This window comes from Gymnoscopelus microlampas (assembly GCF_963454915.1).
Source record: "Gymnoscopelus microlampas genome assembly, chromosome: 7".
NCBI classification, from domain to species: domain Eukaryota; kingdom Metazoa; phylum Chordata; class Actinopteri; order Myctophiformes; family Myctophidae; genus Gymnoscopelus; species Gymnoscopelus microlampas.
In genome coordinates this window covers 57590899-57610236 of record NC_139944.1, presented here as the reverse complement: position 1 = coordinate 57610236, position 19338 = coordinate 57590899, and the positions used below count along the sequence as shown (strand labels likewise).

At 38.2% G+C, this 19338-nt stretch overlaps 1 protein-coding gene across 1 annotated transcript in view; it reads left to right on the top strand.

The window, feature by feature from the left end:
* The window catches only part of LOC311048683 (sialoadhesin-like), a gene marked incomplete at its 5' end in the record, with an annotated part of 40007 nt that extends 21745 nt beyond the window's left edge, over positions 1 to 18262 (top strand). The window contains 11 exons of the mRNA XM_084061945.1: positions 863 to 975; positions 7724 to 7803; positions 8561 to 8818; positions 8999 to 9132; positions 10681 to 10786; positions 10941 to 11201; positions 12123 to 12386; positions 14553 to 14861; positions 15547 to 15628; positions 16093 to 16120; positions 17981 to 18262. Coding sequence (XP_083918071.1) covers positions 863 to 975; positions 7724 to 7803; positions 8561 to 8818; positions 8999 to 9132; positions 10681 to 10786; positions 10941 to 11201; positions 12123 to 12386; positions 14553 to 14861; positions 15547 to 15628; positions 16093 to 16120; positions 17981 to 18094 — 1749 coding nt within the window. The 3' untranslated portion in view covers positions 18095 to 18262. The remainder of the gene's footprint in view (positions 1 to 862; positions 976 to 7723; positions 7804 to 8560; positions 8819 to 8998; positions 9133 to 10680; positions 10787 to 10940; positions 11202 to 12122; positions 12387 to 14552; positions 14862 to 15546; positions 15629 to 16092; positions 16121 to 17980) is intronic.
* Positions 18263 to 19338: the final 1076 nt, after the last annotated feature.

The following is a 19338-nucleotide window of genomic DNA, read 5'->3' as shown; positions in this document are numbered from 1 at the left end:
GTCTCAGAGATCGTTTCTCTACACGCACGGGGGTCTGGTAAAATCGGGAAAATTTGACTTTTGTGAATCCTTTAACATGGAAGGAGGCTATAGCCAGGGGTGCACATAACTGGTGCGCATGCGCACCCAAAATAAATAATGCGCACCACATCAGACGACGCGAGGCGCTTTTTTCCTGTACCAACAGCTGGGACAGGAATTTCCAAGCTTTTATTTTTTAGAAAAACTGAAAAATAAAAGCCTGGAGATCGAGGCTAGGAATTTACTTACTGAAGCCACACTCACACAATCACGCTAAAGCACGCGTCGGCCCCATGTACAGCCATTAGGCGCAAGGGGACGCATGCTGTGATTGTGTGAGCCTCGCATCCTGGCACACAGACACGCTGCGACTCGCATCTCGCTGCACGCAGCGGCTGTTAGAGGCACTCGTCACCGATGATGAACGCACCGTAATGGTACAAAATCTGCCGTGAACGTCCCAATCTGGCGGATAAAAGCAGCGCAGCACAGGGCACCAACCTTGGGGGGTTCACCAAACGGCGTGAGTAAAAAAAAACTGCGAAAATCGGCGGACTTTGGAAGCAGAGCGTCCTTTTTTCTCACGCATATACTACGGTCAAAAAACTGTGTCGCTCTGACCCCCCCCTGCACACTCAGGTGTTGGTAATTGTTAATTAAATTCTCAGTCACACAACCTGAGCTCTCTTCTTAAAGCTTCAAACGTGGCTCCCACAGAGATCTTGCATTCCGTCCTGAAGGTGATGTGGAGCCAGTGAAGTGAACATAATATACACTTATGATGTCTTTCTTCATGGTTGTGAATGTGATTCATATTGAAGTGGGTGTGGTCATGTTCCAGGAGGACGGTCCAGATTACGTGAACATCACTGGGAGTGATGCTGGTCGTAGACGAGGCCTCCTCTCCTCTGCTGACCAGGACACCAGAGTTGTAGAAGAAGAGTCCAACATGTAAACAAAAGACCAGTGGTGGAAAAAGTACTCACATGTTTTTTTACTTAAGTAAAAGTATCAATACTGCAATGTGGAAGTAGGCTACTCTGTTACAATTAAAGTTCGGAATTCAAAATGTACTTGAGTAAAAGTTTAAAAGTATTGGTATCAAAATGTACTTAAAGTACCAAAAGTAACAGTACTAAAATGTTTGACAATAGCAGATCTACAAACTCACAACGCGTCGCGATGCGACGTGTTGTGAGCTTGTAGATCTGCTATTTTCAAATAGCCTAGGTATAAAATAAGGCTAAAGAGGTTAATGTAGCCTGTGTTTTATAATGTAATAATTTATAGTAATAATTTATATCTGCAAAGTAACGAGTAAAATGTTCTAATAATTGTAGTGGAGTAAAAGTACAATATTTGACTCTGAGATGTAGTGGAGTAAAAGTAAAAGTACTGAAAATTGAAAATAGTCCAGTAAAGTAAAAGTACCTCAAAATTGTACCTAAGTATCATTACTTAAGTAAATGTACTTAGTTACTTTCCACCACTGACAAAGCCATGAGGATTAATTCATTTACATTCATAATGATCAGTGTGCTGCTGCCTGAACACTGACATACAGCTTAGATCAGCTTCTTAGTTTAAGAGCAGAAACAACAGAGAACTTTACTTCATAATAATAAGACTGTATATATATATATATGTATATCGCTGTTACCGGGCAGAAACCTTTTATATCAAATTGTTTGATATGTTTTTTCATAAATGAATGAATGACTTAAAATGTTTTTTAAAATAATGATAAAAAAAGAACGGTTTCCACCCGACAGCAACGATATATATATATATTATAGTAAATGTTAGAGCAGTATTAAGTTACATAATGGTTGTTCATAAAAGGGAAAGAGAGTATTTTTTGCTCTCTGGGGACTTTTCTGTAGATTACTGAAGTTCTGACGTCACTCGTCCAATCCAAAGAATTGTGGTCTAAAAAATAAACAAATTGTCCCGGTGCTAATGTCAGCTATAGTTTATAATGTATAGATATTATATATAGAGATTTTATACATTATATATAGAGAGATATTGTCAGGGAGGCTCTGTATCGTTTATGATAGTCAGTCACTCATATTTGATACAGTCTGTTTTGGCGAAAACATAATTAATTTGGCGACGGTAACGTTAGAGTTTTCTCAGCGTCAGTTCATACTTCATATCCAAGTCAACCCACAGGGATCATTTGTTTATTTTTGGAACACAGTTAAAATTTGATGCCATATTAAACACGTCTATGGGAATTCAGAATGGAGGGGGAAAAAACGTGACCCAGGTAGGAGGATGCTAGCCTGGTATTGGCCAGACTGATAACGTGGATTCACTCTCGCGTTCGTCCCCGGTATCAGTCTGGACTTCAGCCCAATAGGGAGCGAGTATGAGAAATCAGAAAGTGATCGGGCCAATCAGTGACTGCGTTTCAACTGCTGTCTGTACGATACAGTGAAAGCAAATTCATTTTCTGATTTCTCATACTCGCTCCCTATTGGCCTGAAGTCCAGACTGTTACCGGGGAGGAACGTGAGAGTGAATCCACGTTATCAGTCTGGACAATGCCAGGCTAGGAGGATGTGTAACTTACCTCAGACTTCGGTGCTCTATATTATACACCCAGCATATGGATGCTCAGATGGCTCAGACAAGCTCTCTGTTAGGGGTCAGGAGCCAGTTGCACCACCTCACACTAAGTTCAAACTTAGCCTAGTTATAGCTTACACATTCAATCCGGGCACGCATCTGTGTCATTTTAGATTTATTTGGCCATTCAAAAATAGCAGATCTACAAGCTCATAGCGCGGCACCGAGTGCCGCGCTATGAGCTTGTAGATCTGCTATTTTTGAAAAATCGTGAAAATGTGTGCAAATCTTTGAATATATATATATAACTCAAATCTTTGCTTCTGGGGGTCCCTGGAACAAAAATATGTTACAAATGTTTTTTTTTTAAATGAATAAATATATATTTAAAGATTTGCACACATTTTCACGATTTCTCAAAAAAATAGCCAAATAGATCTAAAAATTACAGATATTTTCCTGGTCTAAATGTTCTTTTTAAAGCCATTTAAGCTGTAACTAGGCTAAGTTTGAACTTAGTGTGAGGTGGTGTCTTTAGACTGGGGCAGACCGGGGGTCCAACCGGTGACCTTCAGATTGACCAATGGTCTCTCTATCCTCATCTACTGAAACCCCAACAGAAAAACATTTTAACAACCAGCATAACTTTATAACTTTATACTGCATGACTAACTATCTACTGACTGACTTACACATGTTTGTGTGATATGTATTATGGTGAAATGTAATGTTTACTGTGACTAATGCTCCTTTTCACTGAGGTTTAATTACTGCATTCCTGCAAATATATGTATCGTCTCTTGTCGTGGTGGAAACCTCATATGTTCCAAAACTGTTACTTTTCAGGATTCAAAAAATAGATAAATGCTAAAGTAGCAGATCTACAAGTTTCGAGCTTGTAGATCTGCTACTTTTGATTAGCCTGGTTCCAGACCATAGACCCCGCCCACTCTCTGAGTGGACCACCTCTTGGTCTGGTGTTGTAAACGTGAACCTATAGGATTTAATCGGTACAAAATGTATTGTCCAATGAGAGTCCGGAGGTGGGGGTGGGGATCGCTTACGATTGGTTTAGGGAAAGTCTAATCCCCTCCCCCTTGTAATGGCCTACACTGGAGCCAATCAGACTGAAGCTCCACACAGCTTCAGGCTGATAATCAGGATAACTTTTGATGCTTTTGTGTGAAGCTGAAGTATGATTAAGTAGGAACGTTGATTTACGGGAAAAAAACACACAAAGAGAGTAAAATATGGATATCAGAGGTTTCTGCCCGACAACAGCGATGTTATATTATGATTCAGCTGCTTAAAGCAAAATGCTTCAAATGATTTATAAGTGTGTAAACAACCGTGTTGTTGTTGATTTTAGCATAATATAGATGTGGATACTGTTAACATTATTTTTGTAGTTTTTCGTCATGGACCAACTCAATAACAACTATGACAAATTATTACATTTTTAACCAAGAACAGTTTTACAATTATTGACCAATCAGAGCCTTTATAATCTCTCTGGGACCAATCACAACCTCTGCAGTTTATTTAGATGGAAATGTAATCAGAACGTTAAAAGATTTAAATATTTAAATGGCCCTGTGTGCAAAATCTGCAAAAATAATCATTACAGTTTGTTAATAAAAACAATAAAAGATATTGTAATGTATCAGAAACATCTTGTCTGTTGTGTCTAATTATGTTTTTAATCAACAGTACATGTGTGTCACTATGGCCAAGTTGGCCACTCCCCTCCAAAATAGATATTTGTTATTAATCAAACTGGTGTGATTTCAGTGACATTTTTAAATGTACATTTTCCCGTCTATAAACGGTAGAGCAAAGCTTCCTTTTAGAGATGATCGGTAATATCGGGATCGGCAGATACTGCTTCCAGTGACCGTGACAGCGTCAAATCCATAAATCCTTCTATTTATTGTGTTACTGTAGCAGTATTTATATATTTAATGACTGTTATTGCCGTCGGGCAATTGCAGGTCAAGTTCTACTTGCCCAAAAGGTAAATCTCCATTATAAAATGATAGGTAAAATTTTAACACTTTACTTTCTACTTGTAAATTCTGGGGCTGCACGACAGACAAAATGTCATACCTCAATACTTATGCCAAATATCTCAATAGCTATACAATATGACTATGGTTCACACTTGTTATTTTATATTTTTAAGTGCAGGAACAGTAAAAACATATTTTAGGTCAGCTTGATTTATGTAATTTCCTGTGGCTGGTTTTGATATTCCACAAATAAGTATAATTTATATAGCCCTTGTTACACTTGGAATGTATTTGACATCATAGTGTTTCAGTATTTTCTCTTCAAAAATGCAACTCAAAGTTCTTTTCAAACAGCATTTGGAGAAATGCAAATGTGAACATTTTGTCCGAAATTATACTTTTTGTTGGACTGTTAAATCAATAAAAAGGAACATTTTAATGGTCACAAAAGACATTTTAGATTCATTTTAGTAGTTGTACTTCAGCTCTTATTTTAAATTCCACAGACCAGAAGTCACTTACTTGCCTATAACTTGAAAAAGTGCTCTTATTTTGAAGGCCACCGACCGGAAAACAAGAGTTTACTTTCATCTGACTTGACACATGCTAAGCTTTACTGACCACAAACGTTGCACTGTTGTTTTGAATCTGACGCTTTTCAATCGGCACATAGACTAACATAACATAGTAAACTTGACCCTAGGCAGTCCGTGAGTCCGTACTTGGTCTGCTCTTTTTGCCAGACCCAGGGGGTCGGCCTACATGAGGCTTTGTCGGTCGGTCTGTCCCTCTTTTCCTCTTTTTTTCCTCTTTTCCTTTGCACACATGTCAGTCCGGCCATTCAGATTTCAACCACTAGGGGTCTGGCAGTACCAGGTCTCCTGGTTCCCTTGTTCCCCTCTACACTCTAGGGTTCAAGTGGTTAATGTAAATAAAAGAAAAAGGTTCCATCACACAAAGATTTGGAGACCCCCCTGTAGTAACTCTGAGGACCCCCTAAGGGTCTCTAATCCCCTCTTGAAGACCCCTGCTCTACAGGGAATTACTTTATATCTAGGCTAGAAAACATTCAGTTGGATGTTATACACACAAACACACAATACACAGACACAAGACATCGACGACAAGCATTTACAGCTGGCATTAATTAGTGCTGTTTATTGCCTGCTATGACATGTGGTCAAATGCACCTACAGGCTCAACGAGCCATCGTTAGTCTGCTAGTGTTACAGCTGACTGGCAATAATATGCATATTTGTGTTGAAAACACATCCACAGAGAGATCACTCTGATCTAATGCAAGGAAGTTGGAGCAACTCTCTAAAATGGTGGATTTTAGTTTGTCTGGTCAATTTGAGATGACAACAGCAACAACAAAGGTTAGTAGTAGATCTATATTTGAGATGATCAGTTATTATTCCAGTCCTCTCTCTATCCAAGACGTTTGACAACGTTAACAACTTCACTTTGAGACCAGGGCTATTTCTCCTCCTGCATGTCTCCCTCTAGGCATTATCGATCGGAGCATCTCTTGCAGAATGTCCCATCTTTTGAAAATGGCAGATCTACAAGCTCACAATGCATCGCATCGTGGGCTTGTAGATCTGCTATTTTCAAATGGCCGAAATGTATACAGGGTTGAAGTGGTTAATGTATGTTTTGTAATAATAATCAGAATCTACAAAGTAACTAGTAGGCCTAACTAATGTTTTAAAATAATTGTAGTGGAGTAAAAGTATAGTATTTCTGGACGCACGGACAGACGGACGGACGGACGGACGGGCGGTCAGGGTGCAAAACATACTCTCTCGACATGCCTTTTGCCCTGGAGACAACAAGTAATGTTTTGGGTGAACTGCTCCTTTAAGACAGAGAACAGTGAAGTCATATTCATCAGCAGTTTTTATTCTCAACTGCAAACAATGTGTGAAAAGAGGGCGTTAGAGAGGAAACTACATATCGTCCATATGTAAGAGTGGAAACCTTGTATATGTCCAGAACCCTTCCTTTTTAAAATATTGTAATTGTTTTAAACAATTTAAAATAGTGAAAATAGCAGATCCACAAGCTCATAACTTGTGCGCTTGTAGATCTGCTGTTTTCACTACTTTTGTGTGACACTCTTGTGGTAGGGCATTCATCTATGTAAAAAACATTAAAAAGTTGAAGTTTTGAGATGTGAGGTTTCTGCCCGACAACAACGATGTTCTAGTGGTTTTCATCTTAACTTCCTCTTTTAGTTGTGTGTGTGTTGATCAGCCTGATGCATACTGATTATTATCAGTACGTTTAGACCACTGTTACCGTAGAGACGGACGTCTGAAGTGAGTGACAAGTGAGTATGTCTGAATTACCTCTTTGTAACTTAATACAAAAAATATCATTTATATAAAAGAGCATAATATGAAGAGTTATCATGAGGTCATTATCAATTCAAACAAAACAGAGATGTGTGGGATGACGTATCATTTATCATTTTAATGTAGGCATTTATCAGACGCTCTTAATTCAGAGTGATTTACAGTAAATTAGGTAAACAAAGGTAATACATCACATGCATAGAGATAGTAATCTACCCACTGAGCATTTTCCCAGCTATTAGACGTTTAAAATACGTCTTGGCTAAAACCGGGTTATAATGTTCAACGGCTATATATAGACATTCTATATATGGATGCTTAAAAGTTGAAAAAACTTGCATTTTTAGAGCAGTTATAACTCAGTTTTAGACGGACGTCTAATAGCTGACTATGGTTCACTGGGTAGGATCATAGGTAAACCAAGAACCTAACATTATGATAACAAAAAATAATGAATATGTACATTGACACTATACAGAATGATAGGATGCCAGGTCAACACATTAACCTGGTATCTCTCTAAATAACATGCTATCTAAATTACATTTTAACCTTTGCATAAAACTGCAAGGTCATCAAGGCTAGGGGAAGTGCTACGGGCTGAGGTGGAGTCTGAAGAAGAACATTGGGAGTGATATAAATCTTCAATGATTTTATATCACACATACGGTTTAAATTTGAAAATATGACTTAATGTAACATTAAAATTGGAAATTGCAACCATAGATTTATGTTGTTAAAGTGTGTGTTTCATTGCAGTTGTTTGACGCTGAGGTTTTTACCTCAAGACACCATGATGTTCCTGAAGACCATCAGTGTGATTCTGATCCTGCTGCCTGGTAAGAACCGTCTAAATGGACTTCATGTTCACAGTGAAAACATGAAGGCCTTCTAAACAGCTAAATACAAGTCTAATACTGTGTTAAACAGCTAGATACATGTATTAAATTATTGAGGTAAAGATGAATAGATCTTATTCAATTCTATTATATTACATCATCATATTGAGGTACTTTCCACTACTTCACATGTCATATTGTGTGATCAGAAGAATTATTATCTCACATTGTAAAAAGAAAAAGAAAAAAGAAAACTGAATATTAACCATTTTTGTTTGTTTTTCATATCTCACAGGTGTTCGTAGTGGTGAGTATAATACAGTATCATTGGGATAAATTGTACTTAGAGACAGTCTCATAGTTTGTATTGGGGTTTATAAAGTTATTCTCACCTTGTTAATAAAAATAGGCAAAGAGGTTTGGTGTTGAGGGAAAAAAGAGCAGACCAAATACAAACTGAAAGGTCAGGTTTACTAAATATTAAGGCTTTAAGTGGTTAAATGTCTGATTATACACATTAACATGAATCCAGCATATTTAAATACATTAATTAACACAACACTGATGATAGTGCTGTTAAAAGTGCTGATAAAGTTTAATATGCAACACAATGTTATAAAATTATGTAGTGGTGGTCCCTGCTTCATCTCTCTGTCAGCTAAGGGGTCCTTGGGCGGAAAAACCTTGAAGACCCCCTGGCGTAGATAAATTAATGAAATATGTTTATTTGAGCATATTGATCTTTATTCCTCCATAGACCCTCCACAAATGACCTCAGTATCAGTGTATCCACCAGGAGGCGTTATTGAGGGCAGTACAGTGACTCTGACCTGCAACAGTTATGCCAACCCACCAGTAGACAACTACTACTGGTACAGAGACGGTATATCTATCTCCACTGGTCCTCAGCTGGTGATGGAGAATGTGTCTCCTGCAGACTCTGGACAGTACTTCTGTCTGGTGTCAAACACAGATGGATCCCAGAGATCATCACTACACTCTCTAGATGTTCAGTGTAAGTGAACCAAGTGTTTGGATTTGATTTTAATATTTTCAACTTTTTTCCAGACAAACAAAACAAAACAGCATCATAAAATTTTGTTCAATTTCTTTTTTACGTGTTTTTGTCAGATATTTCAGTGAGTGATTAATGATAAAGAAGGCTTTTAAAGTGACATAAATGTTTCTCCAACAGATGGTCCCAAGAATGTCATGTTGTCAGTGAGTCCACCAGGAGATGTTGTCAAAGGAAGATCAGTCACTTTCTCCTGCAGCAGCAGTGGTTCAAATCCACCAATCCAGAGCTACATCCTTCTCAAAGACAACACTGTGATGTCACAGGGGAACATAAAGACCATCTCTAACATCCAACCCAGTGACAGTGGAACATACTACTGTCAGGCAGAGAACAACATCGCTACAATCAGTTCACCTGAAGTCACTGTTGATGTTCACTGTGAGTTTATAATTTAATTAAGATTAAATTACATTGATGACTTTAGTGGACGAGGGTGTATGAGCATAAATACAGTTTAAATATTCTCCATCATACTTTGCATTGCACTGATAGGCAAGACAGTTATATTTAAACACATTTCAACAACAAGGACATTCAATGTGCTCAAAGAAAACACAATTATAAATAACATTATGATGCATAAAACAGAGGAAGTGAAATAAATAACAGATACAGTTACAGTGAAGAAGAGAAAGAAAAGAGAAAAATGAAAGTAACTCAATGAAAGGCAGCATCAAACATAAAGGTCTTTATTTGTGTTTTATAATAAATAAGAGAGTCAGTAGTAGAACCTGTAGTTTACTGTGACTTTGTTCCAGAAAAAAACTAAATGCTGCTTCAACATGTTTATGGTTTAATAAAGATACAGACATAGAGAGGAAGAGGAGGAAATATTACATTTTTCAAAGATATTTAGGCCTTTATTTATAGAGAGATGGATAGAGACCTGCAGCAAAGATTGTCTGGATCAGGACTCAAACTTGCGATGTACTCTCAGGTTACAAAGAAGCCTAGGTGCCCGGACCGCTACGCCAGCAGTCCGGGCCGAGAATGTACATTATTGATGGCGTTAGAGTTCAGTGTTTTATTATTTTAGCCACCAATGGTGTGATTTAGACACATTATTCACACATGAATTCTTGTTATTGTTCATCTCTAATGAAACATACGGTTGCCTAGAGATCAGGGTCTTCAACAGGGGGTCCGGGACCCCTATGGGGTCCTCAGAGTTACTACAGGGGGGCCAAAATCTTTGTGTGATAGGAACTTTTTTTTACATTAACCACTTGAACCCTAGAGTATCCATATTCTGAGGAGAACTTTAGCCACAAATAGCAGATCTACAAGCTCATATCAGGTATTTTCAGCAAAGAGGTATGGTGTAGAGGGAAAAAAGAGGAGACAAAGTACAAATTGAAAGTTTACAAAATATAAAGGGTTTAAGTGGTTCTGAACATACACATTAACATGACTCCAACATATTTAAATATATTAATTTACACAACACTGATGATAATGCTGTTAAAAGTGCTGATAAAGTTTAATCTGCAACACAATGTTGTACAATATGTAGTGGGGGTCCCTGCTTCATCTCTCTGTCAGCTAAGGGGTTCTTGGGCGGAAAACCGTTGAAGACCCCTGGCCTAGATAAATGAATAAAATAATGTTTATTTGAGCATATTCATCTTTATTCCTCCATAGACCCTCCAGAAATGACCTCAGTATCAGTGGATCCACCAGGAGATGTTATCGAGGGCCGCAAAGTGACTCTGACCTGCAGCAGTGATGCCAAACCACCAGTACACAGATACACCTGGTACAGAGACAGTGGAAGCAGTTCTATCTCCACTGGTCCTCAGCTGGTGAAGGAGAATGTGTCTCCTACAGACTCTGGACAGTACATCTGTCAGGTGTCAAACAAACATGGAATGCAGAGATCCTCACCACACTCTCTAGATGTTCAGTGTAAGTGAACCAAGTGTTTGGTTTGGATTTGATTTTAATATTTTTAACTTTTTTTCCAGACAAAAAAACAACAGCATCATCTTTTGTCTGATATTTCAGTGAGTGATTAATGATAAAGAAGGCTTTTAAAGTGACATAAATGTTCCTCCAACAGATGGTCCCAAGAATGTCATGTTGTCAGTGAGTCCACCAGGAGATGTTGTCAAAGGAAGCAACGTCACCTTGACCTGCAGCAGCAGTGGATCAAATCCATCACTCCAGAGCTACATCCTTCTCAAAGACAACACTGAAGTGGCACAGAGGAACATAAAGACCATCTCTAACATCCAACCCAGTGACAGTGGAACATACTACTGTCAGGCAAAGAACAACATCGCTACTGTCACTTCACCTGAAGTCACTGTTGATGTTCACTGTGAGTTTATAATTTAATTAAGATAAAATTACATTGATGACTTTAGTTGGCGAGGGTGCATGAGCATAAATACAGTTCACATATTGTCCATCATACTTTGCATTGAACTGATAGGCAAGACAGTTTTATTTAAACATTTCAACAATAAGGACATTCAATGTGCTCAAAGAAAACACAATTATAAATAACATTATGATGCATAAAACAAAAGAAGTGAAATAAATAACATAGTTACAGTGAAGAAGAGAAAGAGAAAAGTAACTCAATGAAATCTAGCGCCAAACAGATAGGTCTTTAGTTGTCTTTTAAAATAAATAAGAGTTGCAGCAGATCCTGTAGCTGGTGTAATTTAGACACATTATTCAGACATGAATTATTGTTATTGTTCATCTCTAGTGAAAAATGCAGTTAACTCGATAAGGGGTCTTCAACAGGTTATAAAGTTACCACAGGGAGGTTGCCAAATCTTTGTGTGATAGGAACCTTTTTATTTTACATTAACCACTTGAACCCTAGTATCCATATTCTGAGGAGAACTTTAGCCATAAATAGCAGATCTACAAGCTCATATCAGCTATTTTCAGCAAAGAGGTTTGATGTAGAGGGAAAAAAAGAGCAGACAAAACGCAAATTGAAAGGTCAGGTTTACTAAACATTAAGGGTTTAAGTGGTTTTGAAAATACACATTAATATGAATCCAACATATTTAAATACATTAATTCACACAACACTGATGATAGGGCTGTTAAAAGTGCTGAAAAGTTTAATCTGCAACACAATGTTATACATTGTAGTGGGGGTCCCTGCTTCATCTCTCTGTCAGCTAAGGGGTCCTTGGCCTGAAAAACCTTGAAGGCCGCTGGTCTATATACATTAATGAAAAATGTTTATTTGAGCATATTGATCTTTATTCCTCTATAGACCCTCCAGAAAGGCCTTCAGTATCAGTGGATCCACCAGGAGACATTGTTGAGGGCCGCAAAGTGACTCTGACCTGCAGCAGTGATGCCAACCCACCAGTATACAGATACACCTGGTTCAAAGACAGTGGAAGCAGATCTATCTCCACTGGTCCTCAGCTGGTGAAGGAGAAGGTGTCTCCTGCAGACTCTGGACAGTACAGATGTCAGGGGACAAACAAACATGGATCCCAGAGATCATCACCACACTCTCTAGATGTTCAGTGTAAGTGAACCAAGTGTTTCGATTTGATTTTAATATTTTCAACTTTTTTTTCCAGACAATAAAACAACAGCATCATTAGTCGCAAAAATGTTTACAGTGTTTTTGTCAGATATTTCAGTGAGTGATTAATGATAAAGAAGGCTTTTAAAGTGACTTAAATGTTTCTCCAACAGATGGTCCCAAGAATGTCATGTTGTCAGTGAGTCCACCAGGAGATGTTGTCAAAGGAAGCTCTGTGACTTTGACCTGCAGCAGCAGTGGATCAAATCCAATCCAGAGCTACATCCTTCTCAAAGACAACACTGAAGTGGCACAGAGGAACATAAAGACCATCTCTAACATCCAACCCAGTGACAGTGGAACATACTACTGTCAGGCAAAGAACAACATCGCTACAATCACTTCACCTGGAGTCACTGTTGATGTTCACTGTGAGTTTTTAATTAAATTAAGATCAAATTAAATTAAATTAAGGACCTTATTGTGGGGGGAGGGGCAGAGCATAAACGCAATATACCATATCATAGTTTGCATTGCACTTATAAAGACACATACTGTAGACAGACAGAGAGAGGAGGAGATGATAAAGAAGTGCTTTTAGATAATTGACATTATTTATGGCTTTAGTGTTCATTGTAAGTTCATTTACCTGGTGTTTGTTTGAGGTGTTTTCAACTGTTATAGACACTGATTCAGGCTGATCTACCATAGGTTGTTTCGTTTTTTAACCAGGCATGTTATTGTTTCCAAGATGAAAATGCCATAATATCATTTATGCATTAAATCAACAGTGCTATTTACTGTATTCAACTTTACACATAGTTATTTTAGTCAGTAAAAGTAGCTCTCCACCAAACAGACAGATTACTACAGACTGGCAGTCAAATGAAGTCAGGAGATCAGTCGGTTGGAAGGTGTGGAAATAAGTAGCTGAATGCACCTGAGAGCCCACTCAGACAGGCGGCTACTATGATGCTAAAAATAGCCTATGGCTTGATGTCTTTTTCAACAACAAGCCCGCGTTGGGTTTTCAACGCTTTCCAGGCCTACCCACCGCCCATTCAACAGCAGATTTAACAGTGTACCCACCGCCCATTCAACAGCAGATTTAACAGTGTACCCACCGCCCATTCAACAGCAGATTTAACAGTGTACCCACCGCCCATTCAACAGCAGATTTAACAGTGTACCCACCGCCCATTCAACAGCAGATTTAACAGTGTACCCACCACCCATTCAACATCAGATTTAACAGTGTACCCACCACCCATTCAACAGCAGATTTAACAGTGTACCCACCACCCATTCAACAGCAGATTTAACAGTGTACCCACCGCCCATTCAACAGCAGATTTAACAGTGTACCCACCACCCATTCAACATCAGATTTAACAGTGTACCCACCACCCATTCAACATCAGATTTAACAGTGTACCCACCACCCATTCAACATCAGATTTAACAGTGTACCCACCGCCCATTCAACAGCAGATTTAACAGTGTACCCACCACCCATTCAACAGCCGATTTTCGGCAACAGACGCTTTCCAACACTTACCGCGGTGGAGAGCTAGCTTAAACTTAGCCCAAAGTGCTCTCTTGAAATCTGGTAAATGTTAATAAATACCAGATTACTGATGAAGACAACTTACTCTCATCTTTTCCCCAGCTCATGCCCCCTCTTCAGCTCCCCCAGGGAAGACTTCCATATCAATGGATCCACCAGGAGAGGTTGTTAAGGTGACAAACAAACATGGATCCCAGAGTTCATCACCACACTCTCTAGATGTTCAGTGTAAGTTCATTTACGTTTTTTTTCTTTTTTGTTTATTTTTTAATCATTTTGGCATTAAATCAACTGTGTGCTATTTACTGTATTAAACGTTATACATAGTTAGTTCTTGTCGGTAAGCTTAGCCCAAAGTGCTCACTTGACATTTGGTAAATGATAATAAAGACCAGATTACTGATGACAACATACTCTCATCTTTTTTTCCAGCTCATGTCCCCTCTTCAGCTCCCCCAGAGAAGACTACCGTTGTTCTTTGTAAGTGAAATAAAATAACGTTATAATTCCATTACTTGTATTCTTAAGGAATTTAATTTGAAACTCATTCAATATTTTATACTTTGGTCGAATGTCGTGTTTGTCTTTTTGACGTGCAGATGCACCAGTGAGTGTGTTGGTGGAGGTCTTTCCATCAGACAGCGTGGCAGAGGGAGGCCGTGTGAACATGATCTGCAGCGCTGATGCCAACCCAGCGGTAAGCAGCTACACCTGGTACCAGAGGACCCCCGGACCTGCTGCTGGGTCCTCCGGCTCCCTGGTCCAGGTAGGGTCAGGAGGACAGGTTCTGGTTCTGACCTCTCTGCAGCTCCACCAGACCGGACGGTACTTCTGTCAGACCAGGAACTCTGTGGGAGAAAGCAACTCTACTGAGGTGCTGCTGCAGATGATCATGGACTCAACACACAGTGAGTAGAGAGAGGAGGATGCTGGAATGAAGCCTGTTAACCTGGCAACATAATCAACTAACCACTTGAACCCTATCCACAAGATTGACAAGCTACCCAACCAATAGCATTCTTTGGGGATTGTTTTCCGGTTCCTGTTCCCGACGTGCTTTGGGGCTTATATTGGAGAAGGCAAATTTTCAAGTTCCTGAACAATCGGCTTCATTTTCGTTCTGTAGAAACCAGCGGTCTGGCTTTGTCCATCTCTTTTATACAGTCTATGGGTCAACTATGTGTAGGGTTTAAGAGGCTTAATCGACCCTTCGCTAAACCCCACTCCAAAAGCGAGTGTCGAATGCTAGCTTTGCAACCGTTGTTAAACTGGCATATAGTAGATCTGCTCTTTTCAAATAGCCTAGGTATAAAATAGGGCTAAAGTGGTTAATGTATGTTTTATAATATGATGATTTATCTCTACAAAGTAACTTGTAACTAAAGTTTTCAAATAATTGTAGTGGAGTAAAAGTACAATATTTGCCTATGAGATGTAGTGGAGTAGAAGTAAAAGTATAGACAATTGGAAATACTCCAGTAAAGTAGTAAAGTAGAGTAAAATTGCATTTAAGTACAGTACTTGAGTAAATGTACTTAGTTACTTTACACCACTGGTAAAGAATTGTAAATATGGTGTCATTTGTTCTTGCAGGTGATGTGGTGGTCCTTCGTGTTGTGATGGGAGTGAAGCTGTTGGCTGTTCTGCTGTTTCCTTTGCTGATGTTGTGGCTCTGGTGAGTTTGCTGTCATCATCACTCATTCTAATGACCTGCTGAGTTTCAATATGATTCAGTTCAGTTCAAAGGAGCTTCATTGGCTTCTGAAAACATATGTTTACATTACCAAAGCAATGTCAACGTAATGAAAACAATGTAAGACATGAATGGATAAAGTATGTAGAGTTAGAGGGGGTTCAGCATTGTGTTAAACAGAGCTATGTCACATTGTAACGTTATTATACATGTTGGTATGGGTTTAAAGCTTTATGAAACAAATAGTAGAAATCTGTCAGGATTCAGGAGTCACTTTTGGAGACAATTAGCAGCATTTTCCCCCAAAACTATTTAAAATAGTATTTAAAAAAAAGCCTCAGATTTCAATAATCTATTGAGCTACAGTACATCATGATCTTGTCAGTATTGTAACAAACATTGTAAAAGGTTTGGTTGTTTCTCTTTTCTTGTTTGTTTTCCTAAAGGAAACAAGGCTCTGTCGTGGACAAAGAGGTGAGTATCTACATTACTTTCATTCATTTATAATGATGAATTCTATAATAACAATAATAATGCTATTACTAATAATAATAATACATTGATTTATAACACACTTTAAATGTTTGCAAATCACAAAGAGCTACAGGGTTTAAAAAGCAAATGGCAGTAAAATAACAAAGACATTATTTTTTTTAACTAATTAACTCATTCACTACCAGGAATTAATTAATTAATTAATTAATTAATTCATCCGTCTATCGTCCCCTTTCCAGCGAAAACGGCGATTTTACTGAACCTTTGAAAAATCATGGAATATTCTCTGTGACCGGCGGTACAGAGATCGTTTCTCTACACGCACGGGGGTCTGGTAAAATCGGGAAAATTTGACTTTTGTGAATCCTTTAACATGGAAGGAGGCTATAGCCAGGGGTGCACATAACAGGTGCACATGCGCACCCAAAACAAATAATGCGCACCACATCAGACGACGTGAGGCGCTTTTTTCCTGTACCAACAGCTGGGACAGGAATTTCCAAGCTTTTATTTTTTAGAAAAACTGAAAAATAAAAGCCTGGAGATCGAGGCTAGGAATTTACTTCCTGAAGCCACACTCACACAATCACGCTAAAGCACGCGTCGGCCCCATGTACAGCCATTAGGCGCAAGGGGACGCATGCTGTGATTGTGTGAGCCTCGCATCCTGGCACACAGACACGCTGCGACTCGCATCTCGCTGCACGCAGCGGCTGTTAGAGGCACTCGTCACCGATGATGAACGCACCGTAATGGTACAAAATCTGCCGTGAACGTCCCAATCTGGCGGATAAAAGCAGCGCAGCACAGGGCACCAACCTTGGGGGGTTCACCAAACGGCGTGAGTAAAAAAAAACTGCGAAAATCGGCGGAATTTGGAAGCAGAGACTCATTTTTTCTCGCGCATAAACTACGGTCAAAAAAACTGTGTCGCTCTGACCCCCCCCTGCACACTCAGGTGTTGGTAATTGTTAATTAAATTCTCAGTTACACAACCTGAGCTCTCTTCTTAAAGGTGTAGTGAAATGAAAAATATGTTTTTCACACTTTTAGAGCATATCCGTGGTCATCATATGGGCATACCTAACAATAGATGCCAAAAAAAATGAAAAAAACCCATTTTTGTGTATTATTACATCTAAAGTCCCTAAAAAGCCAATCTTAATTACTTCCTGTAAACGAAAACGTGCTGCGTGATGACATAATACAGCCTTCACGAATATAAATTAATCTTGATTACATGCACCTGTTTGATTCCCATAGCTGCACGTTCTTCAAACACAGCTGATTTTAATTACAGAGATACTCCGTTTTGAATCTCATTGAAGATGAGTGTATTACTCATTTTAAACTTCATCTGCACACTAAAATATGTATCTGAAAACATTATAGGTTAGAAATAAGCCAGGTAGTAGCAAACGTGCTTCACTGGCCGTCTCTCTCTCACTTGTAAACAAACACTAGCCGTGTGCCAGCACGGCTGAAGTGATTGAGATCCAACGTCCCATAGCCTGAAGGGATGGGACCTTCTGATTGGTTTAGAGTCGTGAAATGACCGAAAATGTCACTTCAGTGCGTCTTTAAAGCTTCAAACTTGGCTCCCACAGAGATCTTGCATTCCGTCCTGAAGGTGATGTGGAGCCAGTGAAGTGAACATAATATACACTTATGATGTCTTTCTTCATGGTTGTGAATGTGATTCATATTGAAGTGGGTGTGGTCATGTTCCAGTGAATGTGATTCATATTGAAGTGGGTGTGGTCATGTTCCAGTGAAGTGAACATAATCTTCATGGTTGTGAATGTGATTCATAGTGAAGTGGGTGTGGTCATGTTCCAGGAGGACGGTCCAGATTACGTGAACATCAGTGGGAGTGATGCTGGTCGTACACGAGGCCTCCTCTCCTCTGCTGACCAGGACACCAGAGTTGTAGAAGAAGAGTCCAACATGTAAACAAAAGACCAGTGGTGGAAAAAGTACTCAAATGTTTTTTTACTTAAGTAAAAGTATCAATACTGCAATGTGGAAGTACTCTGTTACAAGTAAAAGTCCGGAATTCAAAATGTACTTGAGTAAAAGTATAAAAGTATTGGTATCAAAATGTACTTAAAGTACCAAAAGTAAAAGTACTAAAATGTTTGAAAATAGCAGATCTACAAGCTCACATCACGTCGCGATGCGACGCGTTGAGCTTGTAGATCTGCTATTTTCAAATAGCCTAGGTATAAAATAAGGCTAAAGAGGTTAATGTAGCCTGTGTTTTAGAATATAATAATTTATAGTAATAATTTATACCTGCAAAGTAACGAGTAACTAAAATGTTCTAATAATTGTAGTGGAGTAAAAGTACAATATTTGCCTCTGAGATGTAATGGAGTAGAAGTAAAAGTACTGAACATTGAAAATAGTCCAGTAAAGTAAAAGTACCTCAAAATTGTACCTAAGTATCATTACTTAAGTACATTTACTTAGTTACTTTCCACCACTGACAAAGCCATGAGGATTTATTCATTTACATTTATAATGATCAGTGTGCTGCTGCCTGAACACTGACATACAGCTTAGATCAGCTTCTTAGTTTAAGAGCAGAAACAACAGAGAACTTTACTTCATAATAATAAGACTGTGTATATATATATATATATATATATATATATATATATATATATATATATATATATATATATATATATATATATATATATATATATGTATATATATATATATATATATGTATATATATATATATATATATATATATACATATATATATATATATATATATATATATATATATATATATATACATATATATATATATATATATACATATATATATATATATATATATATATATATATATATATATATATATATATATATATATATGTATATATCGCTGTTACCGGGCAGAAACCTTTTATATCAAATTGTTTGATATGTTTTTTCATAAATGAATGACTGACTTAAAATATTTTTTAAAATAATGATAAAAAAAGGACGGTTTCCACCCGACAGCAACGATATATATATATGAATATATTAAGGTAAATGTTAGAGCAGTATTAAGGTACATAAAGGGAGTATTTTCTGCTCTCTGGGGGACTTTTCTGTAGATTACTGAAGTTCTGACGTCACTCGTCCAATCCAAAGAATTGTGGTCTAAAAAATAAACAAATTGTCCCGGTGCTAATGTC